Consider the following 15,000-nt stretch of genomic DNA (forward strand, 5'->3'; position numbering starts at 1 on the left):
TGTGTAAGTTTGTGGACTGACGTTCTAAAGCATTTTAGTGGTCGCCATCTTGTTTTTTTAGCAGCCAGTGAACAGGAAGTGACTATATCTCTACTGAGGAAAAGTGACGTAGAGACCTGTCAATCACTGTGTAGCCCCGCCCCTAAAGCATACCCTGCTTTATGGTCTGTTTGACTCTAAATGGACCATCATTTACTAAATGAACATCATGCTGTATTGAAGAAGACTTGAAACTAGAGATTGAGACCATAAACTCATGTTTACAATGTTTACTGAGGTAATAAATCAAGAGAGAAGTAGAGTCATTTTCTCATAGACTTCTATACAACCAGAGGAGTCGCCCCCTGGTGGACGTTAGAGAGAATGCAGCTTTTAAGTCATCAATTTGTCGTAGTATCATTTAGTTTTATGTGAAACCGATCAGTGAACTACATCTCTCTACATAGCCGCTAGCTAGCTAGCTAACTAACTTAGCTACGTTTTCGTTTCCTGATGTGTTTTATGCAGCGACTAAAAACACCGATTACTGTAGCTTCAGAGAGAAACGTCTTTTAGGTGCGTCGTCTTTCTAATTAAGTACTTTCTCAGTCTTATACTTGAACAGTTTTAATGATAAAATGCTCCTTATCTTTAAATGGACAAACATCATATGAGTAATTCATGGCACAATTCAAACAGCATCACCTCATTATTTGTCTCTCTCCGTTAACTACCGCACACGTTTTAAATATAAAAATGAGTCCCGTGGTAGTCCACCGTAAAGGGGCGGGACTTCCCCTCTCTATTACATCTAGTCTTCAGTGTGTGTGTGTGTGTGTGTGTGTTTGTTTAGGTTTGTTTGGGTTAGCCTCCTTTTTTTCTTCTTCTTCTTCACACTTATGCAGATTAACACACACACACACACACACACACATTGTTCATTCACAAAGATGATGATACTGAGCGGGAGTGTGAAGGGCCCTCAGACTGCTGTCTCCACGGCAACGGGCTCTCAAAGACACTTAAAAAATCAAAACATTGTGAAATGAAACCCACGTTTACGCACGCACGCACGCACGCACGCACGCACGCGCGCACGCGCACACACACACACACACACACACACACACACACACACACACACACACACACTGATCCTCTATCTGAACCAGTCTCAGTGTAGTCCTGATCCTCTATCTGAACCAGTCTCAGTGTAGTCCTGATCCTCTATCTGAACCAGTCTCAGTGTAGTCCTGATCCTCTATATGAACCAGTCTCAGTGTAGTCCTGATCCTCTATATGAACCAGTCTCAGTGTAGTCCTGATCCTCTATATGAACCAGTCTCAGTGTAGTCCTGATCCTCTATATGAACCAGTCTCAGTGTAGTTTACTAAGGACACGTCAGTGTTGGAGGGGATGATGGTGGAGGTAACATGAAACTCACAACACACACACACACACACACACACACACACACACACACACTCTCTACCTGCCTCTCTAATAACCCTGTTATTGTCCCCGTTATCGTTTATTTCCATCTCAATCGTGCAGAGTTCATAGAGAAACACACACACACACACACACACACACACACACACACACACACACACACACACACACACACACACACACACACACACACACACACACACACACACACACACACACACACACACACACACACACACACCTTGCCGAAGGAGCCTTGTCCGAGGACTTTGCGGAGCTCGAACTGTCGTGGGTCGCCCTTCTCTGAGCCCTCCTTCACGTGGTGAGTGATGCTGATCTCCTTCATCGGCACGTCGTCCTGTAAACACGCACAACAGTGTTCATCGCTGTAAACTGTAAACTTCATTAGAACTGAGACGTTTAGCCCAAAGCAGGAAAAACAACGGATCAAAGGTACATCAGAGTATTTACTTTAGGGTGTCCACATACTTTTGGCCACATACAAAGTATCACATGAGCAACTCATGAAAGTAGAGGAAGAGTTTTCTTAACATCGCTCATAGTTTGTGCTTTAAATTCACCAATAAATGATGACTTAGCAACGCTTTAATCTTAATTTAAGTCTTATTTTTAGCCTCAATAGACCAGAATGCATTGCAGGCAGTGAGCAAGTTTCTACACTAACAGAAGACTGTATTTCTACATTCTACACTTAACAACAACAAACAGCTGGATGGAGCAAGTTCAGGCATGTTTTTCAGGGTGTTGTTATTCATTTCTTGAAAGGCATTCTGGGAAATGCGTTTCATAAAGCAGCAGGTAAATCCAAAAACAATCCTGAAGAGCTGCGACGCTATCAGTGTGAGAATGTTCCCCCTTCATCTCAGTGAATCACGCAACAGGTTGAGCAGGGTTCACGAATGTTCGTCATCCGCTCAGTGGGATATTACCCCCCCCCCCCCCCCCACACACACACACACACACACACACACACACACACACACACACACACACACACACACACACACACACACACACACACACACACACACACACACACACACACACACACACACACACACGATACCTGCTCCCCTCTGTAGCTGAGTGACTAATGACACCATATTGTGTGACAGTATCCCTCCTTCAAACTCTACAGCCTCCTAGCTTCATGCTTAGCGTACTCTGGATATCGATGCCATAATCCAAACAAGTAAACAGGTGCACAAAGACTACATCCCCCATCATCCTCTCTGCTCTGCACTCCCAACTCCATCCTCTTTTCCCCGTCCTTCTCTCTCTCTGTCCACCTACTTCGTCTTCCTTCTATCGCTTCACTCTCTCCTTTTCCTCCGTACCTGTAGTTCCCAGGTGGGTGACCGGCTGGATGCCGGTCGTCCCAGTGCATTGTGGGTCCTGCAGTCCCGACGGCGGCTGAGGCTCTGTGGTGCTAACATGCTCCCGTGCATCGACTGAGAGGCGACAGGATGGTGAGCACTTCGCTCCCTCTCTCTCCCTTTTTCTCTCTCCCTCAGAGACAGCTCTCCCTCCCTCCCTCCCTCCTATTTTCTCGCCTTTTTTCTATCTTTATTTGAACCGTTATCACCTCTCCTCTGTGGTTTGCAGCTCTCTCTCTCTGTCTTATTCCCTCTTCCTCATGGGGAGAAGGTCATTCTGGAGTAGATGAATTACTATGATACTTTAATTCAGTAAAAGTGCCAATACCTCACTACAAAATACTTAAAAATACTTCATAAATAAATAATTTTTAGAAAGTACAGAAGTGTTATGTTGGCTTAATAATCAATGAGTTGATTTAATTTAATCTTAAACCAGTAATAACCTGTCTTAGACCAGTAATAACATGTCTTAAACCAGTAATAACCTGTCTTAGACCAGTAATAACCTGTCTTAGACCAGTAATAACATGTCTTAAACCAGTAATAGCCTGTCTTAGACCAGTAATAACATGTCTTAAACCAGTAATAGCCTGTCTTAGACCAGTAATAACCTGTCTTAAACCAGTAATAACCTGTCTTAGACCAGTAATAACCTGTCTTAGACCAGTAATAACATGTCTTAAACCAGTAATAGCCTGTCTTAGACCAGTAATAACCTGTCTTAGACCAGTAATAACATGTCTTAAACCAGTAATAGCCTGTCTTAGACCAGTAATAACCTGTCTTAGACCAGTAATAACCTGTCTTAAACAGTAATAACCAGTCTTAAACCAGTATTAGACGGCCTTAAAAACTGGGTTTCTCCACAAAGCACCACTTCAAATCTTGTGTTTATCAGAGATGAGCTCATAAATTATTTGGAAAATAGGTCATTAAGCATGAAACCGCCTAAATAACGTCTAACTGAGACCAGAACGAATGATTACTCGACTAATCTAAGTCTTTTATGTTATGACACAGCACACTCAAAGGGGACATTCTATAAAACATATATTATATATATATATATATATATATATATATATATATATATATGTCATATTGGATTATGTTGCGTAATTCTCCACTACAGAACAGCGTTTTAATGTTGTAGCTGGTTTAAATAACTAATTCTACCTACTTAACACACAGATGTGTGGTTTAATCTACTTTATATCGTTTATGAATGCATTAATCTAAAGATATAAGCTCTCAGATCAATGAAGTGGATTAAAAAGAACCGCATGAGCCTCTGACATGAAGTGGAGTAGAATTAAAAAGAAAGTATCACAACATTTAAGCACAGTTACAGTTTCCTAATCCTCTCAGCTTGAGCTGGTTAAACTTTTTGGTGAAGAAGAAAAAGTGTCCTTGAAACTGTCGAGGTTTGAAAGTTGTCATAAAATGTTTAATGTGTCTTTGATCAGCGATGATCCAGATTTAAATCAGTTTTAGACTTCTTGTGCTCCCATTTTTGTTCAGAAATGTAGATTCTTCATGAAAAACCTGTTCACATCTTTAATGTAAAGCCACACATGCATACAGACATGCGATTTACGCCGCATGTCATCAGCGGCGGGTACGAAACATCACACCGGTGAACGTGTGAATGAGATCATCCATCAGGACGAAGCAGAGCGCAGAGAGACGCTACACAGCTGACGGACGAACAGAAACACACAGAGGGTTGAGATGCTGCTGACCGCCTGAGAAAATGAGATTGGTGAAATGTTTGAGAAGATGAGGAGCTTAGGAATGATGGATTTCCATGTGTGTGTGTGTGTGTATTAGTTATGTGTGTGTGAGTCAGACCACAGATGGAGGATCAGAGCCGGAGCGACAGGATGCTCATGTAGCACCTCTTAATCACACGGATTAAAACTGCAAACCCAGCACCTGTGCTCTGAACAGAGACACACACACACGCAGAGACACGCAGAGACACACACACACACACACACACACACACACACACTCTACCTGCCTCTCTAATAACCCTGTTATTGTCCCCGTTATCGTTTATTTCCATCTCAATCGTGCAGAGTTCATAGAGAAACACACACACACACACACACACACACACACACACACACACACACACACACACACACTTCCAACTGGACTCTTTGGCTTTTTTGTAATTAACAGAAATTAGCAAAAGTGTCACAGGAGGAATAAAAACATGTGCGCTGTTGCTCCACTGAACACATCGTCCGTTGCGTCCTGGTTGTGACGCCTGGACCAGTCAGTTGGTGGTCTTGTCTCTGTTCTGGAGCTTTCTGATCGTATCGATTTGAGGGAACTGCAGACGCTCACATCTCCTCGTTGTTTTCGGAGCGCTTTGAGGACTTCTGGTCCTGTTTCCAATCACAGGAATAAACCCAGACGCTCAGTTTTACAGCCATTAAATCTAAACTAAATCTATTGATTGATATGACGACGGAGACCATGCTAATGCTAACAAATAATTAATTTCATGATCAATTCATTTGCTTTTAGTTTTCTCCATCATTTGTTTTGTTGTCTTTTGTCCGACAGTCCAAAATATTACGATTTTAAATCCTCACATTTAATAAAACTAAATCCAAAGAATGTTTTCTATATTTTTTTTACATTTAATCAGTTATTAAAATAGTTGCTGTAATTAATAGTTTCAGCTTTGAAAAGATACTTGAACAGGTTTCTTGAATTTAATGCAATTAATCGTGAGTTTGCTTCAAAGAGGAACTGCAGCAATTTAGTATTGCACTTCTATTAATTAAGTTTATTTTGTATTATATTATTAATATTATATTATTATATTAAATTACTAATATTATATTTATATTATATTACTAATAATATATTATATTATATTTGTAATCATTCAATTTAATTATTTAAATTATGATTATTTAAATTATGATTATTTAATTATTATTTAAATGACAGATTTAAAATAAATAAAAGGTAAAATCATTGCAGCAGAGAGATTTCCTTCTCGTTCTTCTATGAATGAAGCTCCAAATAAATGCTGACTTCTACACTTCCCACAATGCAACTCAAACGCTGAAACTGTTTTCACAGGCTGACTAAACATGACGACTAAACTGACCTTCATGTGTAAAAGATATTTTACGATTTAATGCGTCAGATATTCATGAAGAATGAGCCGGACGAGATGATGAATCTCACATTAAAGTGAAAGTATTCCTGATCTATTCATCCATCAACACTGATGAACATGATTCATTTCTTACATCAATATGTAAATATTACATATTAGATCAGAAACTATACAAGACCAGATACCAAAACAAAGATAATACAAGTGATGATAAATCCCTGATATTTGTATTAAGTTGTATTAATGTAGTAAAGTTGTGTTTATTTGGGCATCAACCTGGAGTTTACGCACGTATTGTTAAAATAAAAAGGACTTTAAGTGTAAATAAACACAATGCTGGCTAATCTGTTCGCAGTACATCAGGAACATTAGATTTATTTAACAGTATTCCAACAGGCTCTACGCCGTCGTAACACGTGAGGCCGTCAGTCTTCACAGCGTACCAACACGTCACTAACACGAGGGCAACGTGTCTCCACTGAGCCGTCAGTGAAACATCTGCAGCACAGCAGCACCTCTCATCATCCGTCCACCATCAGATCTCATTAGAGGCCTCGAGAGACGTCCCACCGGACTCGTTACACACATCAGATCCAATTAACACAAACGCTGCATACGTTACACACTGCAGGAAGTCAACACCAGTCTCAGTGTAGTCCTGATCCTCTATCTGAACCAGTCTCAGTGTAGTCCTGATCCTCTATCTGAACCAGTCTCAGTGTAGTCCTGATCCTCTATCTGAACCAGTCTCAGTGTAGTCCTGATCCTCTATCTGAACCAGTCTCAGTGTAGTCCTGATCCTCTATCTGAACCAGTCTCAGTGTAGTCCTGATCCTCTATCTGAACCAGTCTCAGTGTAGTCCTGATCCTCTATCTGAACCAGTCTCAGTGTAGTCCTGATCCTCTATCTGAACCAGTCTCAGTGTAGTCCTGATCCTCTATATGAACCAGTCTCAGTGTAGTCCTGATCCTCTATCTGAACCAGTCTCAGTGTAGTCCTGATCCTCTATCTGAACCAGTCTCAGTGTAGTCCTGATCCTCTATATGAACCAGTCTCAGTGTAGTCCTGATCCTCTATCTGAACCAGTCTCAGTGTAGTCCTGATCCTCTATCTGAACCAGTCTCAGTGTAGTCCTGATCCTCTATCTGAACCAGTCTCAGTGTAGTCCTGATCCTCTATATGAACCAGTCTCAGTGTAGTCCTGATCCTCTATATGAACCAGTCTCAGTGTAGTTTACTAAGGACACGTCAGTGTTGGAGGGGATGATGGTGGAGGTAACATGAAACTCACAACACACACACACACACACACACACACACACACACACACACACACACACACACACACACACACACACACACACGTTGTCACTTTGGACAATGTTTGCTGTATTTTTCTATGATCACTAGGAAACACATTTTATTAATCAATAAATCACTCAAACACATTTCATGGTTCCTGCTTCACATGTGGAGATTTTATCTTTTTAACCACCAAACAATCAGTGAACTACTGGAGACGTTTTTACTTTTAGAGCAGTAAAGGATCTGAAGACTTAGATCCACCACTGAGATTGAGCCAAACTCAGGAGACAGAATCAAACCGGCTCCAACAGAACGTCTTTAGAGCAACATGTCAGCAAACGGGCACGAAGAAGCCAAAACACTGTGACCAGTGAAACCAGTTGGAACCATTGCTCTATAAGCCAATAAAGACTGCTTAGATGCACACACACACACACACACACCTACCTGGAGGTTGACCCGAGCAGCTCCACACACACACACACACGCACACGCACACACACACACACACACGACTACTCACAGACAAACCGGTGAGGTTCGCTGGTCCACAACAGCCTAAAACTTTCCCCTTTCCATCAAACTTCGGTCCCGGTTCTTGCCGGCTGCCGTCCGTCCCGGCGAGCAGCAGGAGCCGCCTGAGGGCCTTCAGCCGGCTCCTCAGCGCCCGGACCAGGCCGGCGACGGCGCTCACACACTTGACCCGCTTGGGCTCCTGAGCCATCACTGAGGAAGGACTCCGGGAGCGTTTAGTCTGGAGCAACGGAGTGAATGACTTGGACCGGGACGGGCAAACAAGGGTGAGTCACTGGGAGAGAGGGGGGGATACCCAGAGGAGGGGGGGGATTCCAAATTTGGGATGGGAAGCGGGATCCCCCCCCCCCCCCCCCCCCGTTCTACTCTCACCCCCCCTCGCAGCTGTAACCTTCCACCAAGTGTTTCCATCAGGTGTCCTGGAGATCCCCGTCCACTCCACAGTCACATAACTTCTCCCACCAATGAGCAAGTACCACGAGGAGGAAGACTCCCACTCTTCACATTCTACTTCCAACGTTCACAAATCAAGTCACTTCATCTGAGATCCAGTCTGTCAACTGGAACCATGAAGAAGTGTTTTAAGTTATTACATATATATGTATGTATATAGACATACATACAAATCCTCACATTTCAGAACTCAGCCAGATAACGTTTGCATTTCTACTGTTAAATGATTTTAATGACAATTATTTAACATAGTTGATTCATTTTCTAATCGATGAATCAACTGTTGGTTACATGACTACATCGATCTGGATCGATGTATCGATTCAGTGATCCAGAACTTCATGGATGTAGTGATACATACCATCATCTTAAAGATACACATTTAGCCTCCTTCCTCCAGAGCACAGTGATGAAGTTGTCTCATCATATTTTAGTTTCTTATAGTATAGTATAGTTGATATAAATAAAACACATTGTGTTAAATGGGAGCATGATATCGTCTCGTATTGATCACAGGCTCCTGAATTTAATCAGATCAAAAGTGTATCGTGGCAGACTTTGTGATAACAGCAAATATCCTATTGTTGTCCAAAGAATCAACATAATATCGTATGTGATTAAACTATTTTCAACACTGGAACAGTCCAACACTGGAACAATGTGGGCGCAAACACCCTCCACAACAAATCCCCCACCTGTCACAACCCCCCCCCCCCCCCCCCCCCCATACACACACACAAACACAATGTACACAATGCCAGTTTGGAAGGTCCACGGGATGCATGACATTTATTGGATTACTTTCACCTGTTGTCACTTTCCCTTTGCTGAGTGTTTACTGGTATAACACACACACACACACACACACACACACACACACACACACACACACACACACACACACACACACACACAAGTGAGGGCAAAAGACAAGGTGGAACTGGGCCATGGATATCTAAAAACACAAAGAACACCACAAGTTTTTGTTGAACTTATTTGTTAAAGCTCGACGCTCGTAGATTTATCACCAACTCCACAGCCGCACTGAGCATTTTCATGTCTTTTGGCTCATAGTTTTGGTTTTACGGCACATTTAATGTCACAAAAACAAGCTCTGATAAACCCATTGTACACTAAGAAAGTGGAACATTCAGCAGCTAAAGAGCCAGATGTTTAGTTCAGGAGCTGGTGGAGACCAAAAACAGAGCTAAATACAATCATAACAACTGTTCATCAGCTGGACACAAACCAGGCTGGTCTCATCCAGCATTTATAGCAAATACCTACGAAGTAATGCAACGGAATTTGTAGTTAAGTCACAAAATAACTCTTAAGTAATCTCGAATGAGACAGCGTGAAATATGTCAACGTTGATTTATTTGTCATGTAACTTAAATACTTCAATGTCAGGACGTCTGTGGTTATTGTAACTCAAACGACAATCTATTCCTAAAACTGAGTATTTCACGATCTTTTCCTAAACCTAACTTAGTATTTCACAATCTTCTCCTAGTATTTCACGATCTTTTCCTAGTATTTCACGATCTTTTCCTAAACCTAACTTAATATTTCACGATCTTTTCCTAGTATTTCACAATCTTTTCCTAGTATTTCACGATCTTTTCCTAGTATTTCACGATCTTTTCCTAAACCTAACTTAGTATTTCACGATCTTTTCCTAGTATTTCACGATCTTTTCCTAGTATTTCACGATCTTTTCCTAGTATTTCACGATCTTTTCCTAAACCTAACTTAGTATTTCACAATCTTTTCCTAGTATTTCACGATCTTTTCCTAGTATTTCACGATCTTTTCCTAAACCTAACTTAGTATTTCACAATCTTTTCCTAGTATTTCACGATCTTTTCCTAGTATTTCACGATCTTTTCCTAAACCTAACTTAATATTTCACGATCTTTTCCTAGTATTTCACAATCTTTTCCTAGTATTTCACGATCTTTTCCTAGTATTTCACGATCTTTTCCTAAACCTAACTTAGTATTTCACAATCTTTTCCTAGTATTTCACGATCTTTTCCTAGTATTTCACGATCTTTTCCTAAACCCAACTAAGTATTTTACGATCTTCTCCTAGTATTTCACGATCTTTTCCTAAACCCAACTAAGTATTTTACAATCTTTTCCTAGTATTTCACGATCTTTTCCTAAACCTAACTTAGTATTTTACGATCTTCTCCTAGTATTTCACGATCTTTTCCTAAACCTAACTTAATATTTCACGAACTTTTCCTAAACCTCACTAAGTATTTCACGATGTTTTTCAAATTTTCTAACTGAGTTGTTTCCTGTGAAGACGGAAGTTTATTTTGAAAAGACTATTTATGAAACGAGCGGACATTGACTCGTGTTGTTTCTTTCGTGGGGAAAAGCAGGAGAAATGAGGAGTGACTTTTAGTTGGAAGTAATATGAACCGTTGTGTGAAGATACGTCGACACAAACACAACACTGAATGAATGATCATGTTGCTCTGGGGAAATAAGCAACTGTTTGCTAACACATTAGCCGTGAAAACGTTATAATTTATTATTTGTGAAGTTCTTCTGGCCTGAAGACAGATGAAGTGGAACATTTATTTTAGTTTCTAGTGACTTTCAGCTCTCCCATCAATGAAAGAGAGAAAGTTTTCAAAAACATTTGGTATTTTACACATTTAATCAGAAAATGTGTAAATATTTCTCCACAGAACAACAGTTTTCATTCATCTGTACAGTTATATATTTAATTATTGTCATATACACAACAATTCCAGATATTCAGTCAAAAATATATCAGATCTCCGGCTAGAACGCCGATAAAATATGTATAAAGAGAAAATCAAAAATGAGAATCTCAGACATAAAATAGCGTATTAATATAAATAAAGGGATCAAATATAAAATAACAGAGTACAGAGTACAGTAACTGCAGGAGTGGACAAGAGACAAGAGTTTGGCTTGAAAAGGAAGAAGCACTTGGCGGCTTATTGCAGTGATGGATTGCAAGTGTCAGAGTGTGTTTGTGTGTTTGTGTGTGTGTGTGTGTGCGATAGAGATACAGGAAATGAGAGAAAAGTGACGCCACATTTCCAGCATCACTTGCATATCCCTTATTAACTGTTCTAATAAAAATAGACGCAAGTGAGACTCCGGTAATAATACCAACCAGACTGTTCTTATGTATTCTTATCCCTGTAGTGTGAGTCTGTGTGTGTGTGTGTGTGTGTGTGTGTGTGAGAGAAAGAGACACTTAAAATTCTGTTAATCTAAATATTTTTTCTACTGTTGCTGTCAGTGTGGGTCGCTGTGGGTAAGAGCATCAGCTAAACGCCTCAAATGTGAATGTAGTGTAAATGTGTGCGTGTGTGTGTTTGTGTGTAAAGCTTCTCCATGGCAGCAGCTATCACGGATTGAGTGAGCGGGATGCCATTCCAGACAATCTGCGCCCCCCTAAGCCTGTTACGCAATCAAATTAACAGGCCGGATGGTCACCACACACACACACACACACACACACACACACACACACACACACACACACACACACACACACACACACACAGTGTATATATATATATATATATATATATAGACACACGCACGCACGCTTGGGATTTGTCCGGTTAGAAGCATAAAGTGCATTTCCGTTGGCCTCGCCGGAGCTCAAATAACACACAAACAAAAACACACAGTCACCTGTCAAAGACCAGTCTGTTCAGATACACATCTGCATAAAGAGTATTTAAAATCATCTGCACACACACACAGACACAGACACACACACAGAGCTGGTTTCTTATGAACCTTGACAGCCAACACGACTGAACAGAAGAGACGAGCTCCATCTACAGAAACTGAAACAGCATCAACAGAAAATCCAAAATGAAGAGGATGTCACACTGACGAACAGGTGAACTCTGGGAAATGTAGTGCAGTGACAGATTACCTCCGATTCAGAAGAAAAGGCTAAATTGTCGAGACATTTTGAATACTAATAATATGTTGTCTGTAATCATTTTCATTTACATTCTTCATTCGTTCTGTTTATTTTATTGTTTAGTAGTTTAGTTGCGTAGTTAGTCTAATAAATACTTCATTTATAAAGATAATGTGGTACCTGTACACCATGAGAAGAACTCCTTATAACACGGATATTTAGATTTAACTGATACAAAGTTAAATTCCCTTAAATATTAATGATTTCTTATCGTGGAAGCTGAGTACCATCATTCATTTTATACAAATGTATGTGTTTTGAGAGAGAGAGAGAGAGAGAGAGAGAGAGAGAGAGAGAGAGAGAGAGAGAGAGAGAGAGAGATTTTAATCTGAAAGACAACAGACCAAAAGGTAAATAAAAGATGGACGATGTAGAAGCTGTAGGGCAGGGGTGGCCAACCAGTCAGAGACCAAGAGCCACATTTTTTACTGTGTTACCGCAAAGAGCCACATCATACACATGGGCACACATGAACATCACCCTATCCCTTCCTCACACACACACACATACCTTTGCTCAGCCAGATTTATTGTAAATGTCACACACCAACATGATAATGACAGAAATTGACTCCTAAGACCACAGGCCAGTCATTTTCAACAATGAACATTGTGTGCACTGTCTCACACAGACAAACTCTCAGTTCAACCAAGTCCACAAACAAAAATATAATAATTTACAATAGTGTTTTTCTTTTACTATGCATGTTACTTAGTGGGACTTCTGGCATTCCTTGCCTTGAACAATCCTCTTCAAATCTGGCTTGTATTCCGTTGTTGCCAGCAATTCTTTCACATGGGTGTCAGTCAGAACAGATCGATGCTTTGATTTCACGTGTTTCAGGGTAGAAAACACAGACTCGCAGACGTATGTTGACCCAAACATTGACAGTATCTTAAGCGCAGCCCGTTTGACATTGGGGTATTTTTTCATTGGCACACTTTTCCAGAACTCAATGGTCCCGTCCCTTAAAGCAGGTTTGAGTTGGTCCTCCTCACAAAGATCGATCATCTCCAACTCAGCCGCATCCTCATCTGTGACTAGCGGGGCTTTCAAACAGTCCGTCTCGGCGTTAAATGGGTCGACGAGGAACGTAATCTGTGGCCGCACATGCGCGTTTGACGAAAATACCGTATTTAACTCAAGCGAAGCGAACACGCACATTAAAAAAACACAAATACAAACTTCGATATGAACGTAAGAGCCGCATGAAACCGGGCAAAGAGCCGCATGCGGCTCGGGAGCCGCGGGTTGGCCACCCCTGCTGTAGGGGGATAAGTGACAGAGGAGAGATATGATGTAGAGCAGAGGACGAACTTTATAGAACAGAGAGAGAGATCATTAAGTATGAATGTGGAGGAGCAGAGGGACGACATCATCATTTATTCAGGAGCTGGAGACTAGATCCTCAATCACACACACACACACACACACACACACACACACACACACACTGAAGTGTATAAAGAAAACATCTGCTGTTGAGTCAAAAAGTAACATAAACAGAAGATAAATCCTCCAGTGTGGATGGGAGCTAAAAGTTTTCAGCAGATAACGAACATCTCTAAAGTCTGAAAACTTTGTCGCCATGCCAACAGCGTTACCATGGTAATCTGTCCATAACACACACACACACACACACACACACACACACACACACACACACACACACAGATGAGACTATGAGAATGCCAAAAAGAGTGTGTGAATCACAACCAATGAAACAAACAGAGACAGACATCAAAAACACAATCTGTAATAACAGGCTGTGTGTGTATGTGTGTATATATGTGTGTGTGTGTGTGTGTGTGTGTGTGTGTGTGTGTGTGTGTGTATGTGTGTATATATGTGTGTGTGTGTGTGTATGTGTGAACTGTACCTGAAACTGCCTTTTCATGAAGTGTAATAAAAGCGTCTTCATCGTGCTCCTCTCACATCAAAACAACACCACAAACTGATTAACTGACAAACTTATTAAAGCACACAGAGCAGACATACACCCCCCCCCCCCCACACACACACACACACACACACACACAGACAGGAAAGCCCTCCAGCTGTTCACCAAGGCGATTAAATCATGTCCTGTCATGGTTTCCCTGGCAACAACATCTGTACGGAAGGCACACATCTGTCCTTGAACAACCCCCCCCCCCCCCCACACACACACACACACACTTTAAATCATCAACTTCTTCTCTGATGTTTTTCATAACATTTGTGAGTTGGGAACCTGAAGGGAGCCGCGGTGCTGTGATTTCCCACAGGGCCCTGAATGCATCACCTCTGAAACCAACAACACACTCGTAATTTGTGATAAAAATCATCACAAATTAAACAAAAGAGGGAGAGGAGAGAGGAGAGGAAAGAGGAGGGTGCAAAGAAAGGAGAGAAGAGGCAAGGAAAGGTGAGAGGAAAGGATAAGGCAAGATGAGGAGAGAGGTGGAAAAAGGAAATGTAAGGAACTGAAAGGAAAGAGGAGGGAAGAGAAGAGGAGAGGTAAAATGAGGTATGAAAGGAAAGAGGAAAGGTCACGAGAAGTCAAGAGGAGGAGAAAATACAAATATAAGAAGTGAGTGCTGATCCTGAGACCAGGGAGGGAAGGACACAGGAGTCAGAGAGGAAGGGAGGAGGAGGAGGAGGAGGAGGAGGAGGAGGAGGAGGAGGAGGAGGAGGAGGAGGAGGAGGAGGAGGAGGGATGGATATGAGACTCATCTCATTTCCATGAGGTTTTGAG

General features: G+C 41.3%; 1 protein-coding gene across 2 annotated transcripts in view; it reads right to left on the minus strand.

The window, feature by feature from the left end:
- rps6ka3b (ribosomal protein S6 kinase, polypeptide 3b) overlaps nt 1–15,000 on the minus strand; it is a 39,086-nt gene that overhangs the window by 14,283 nt on the left and 9,803 nt on the right. For both annotated transcript variants that reach the window (XM_079181605.1, XM_079181604.1), the window contains exon 3: nt 1,674–1,790. In XM_079181605.1, the coding sequence (XP_079037731.1) occupies nt 1,674–1,790 (117 nt within the window). The remainder of the gene's footprint in view (nt 1–1,673; nt 1,791–15,000) is intronic.

This window comes from Pholis gunnellus (assembly GCF_910591455.1).
Source record: "Pholis gunnellus genome assembly, chromosome: 20".
NCBI classification, from domain to species: Eukaryota; Metazoa; Chordata; class Actinopteri; order Perciformes; family Pholidae; genus Pholis; species Pholis gunnellus.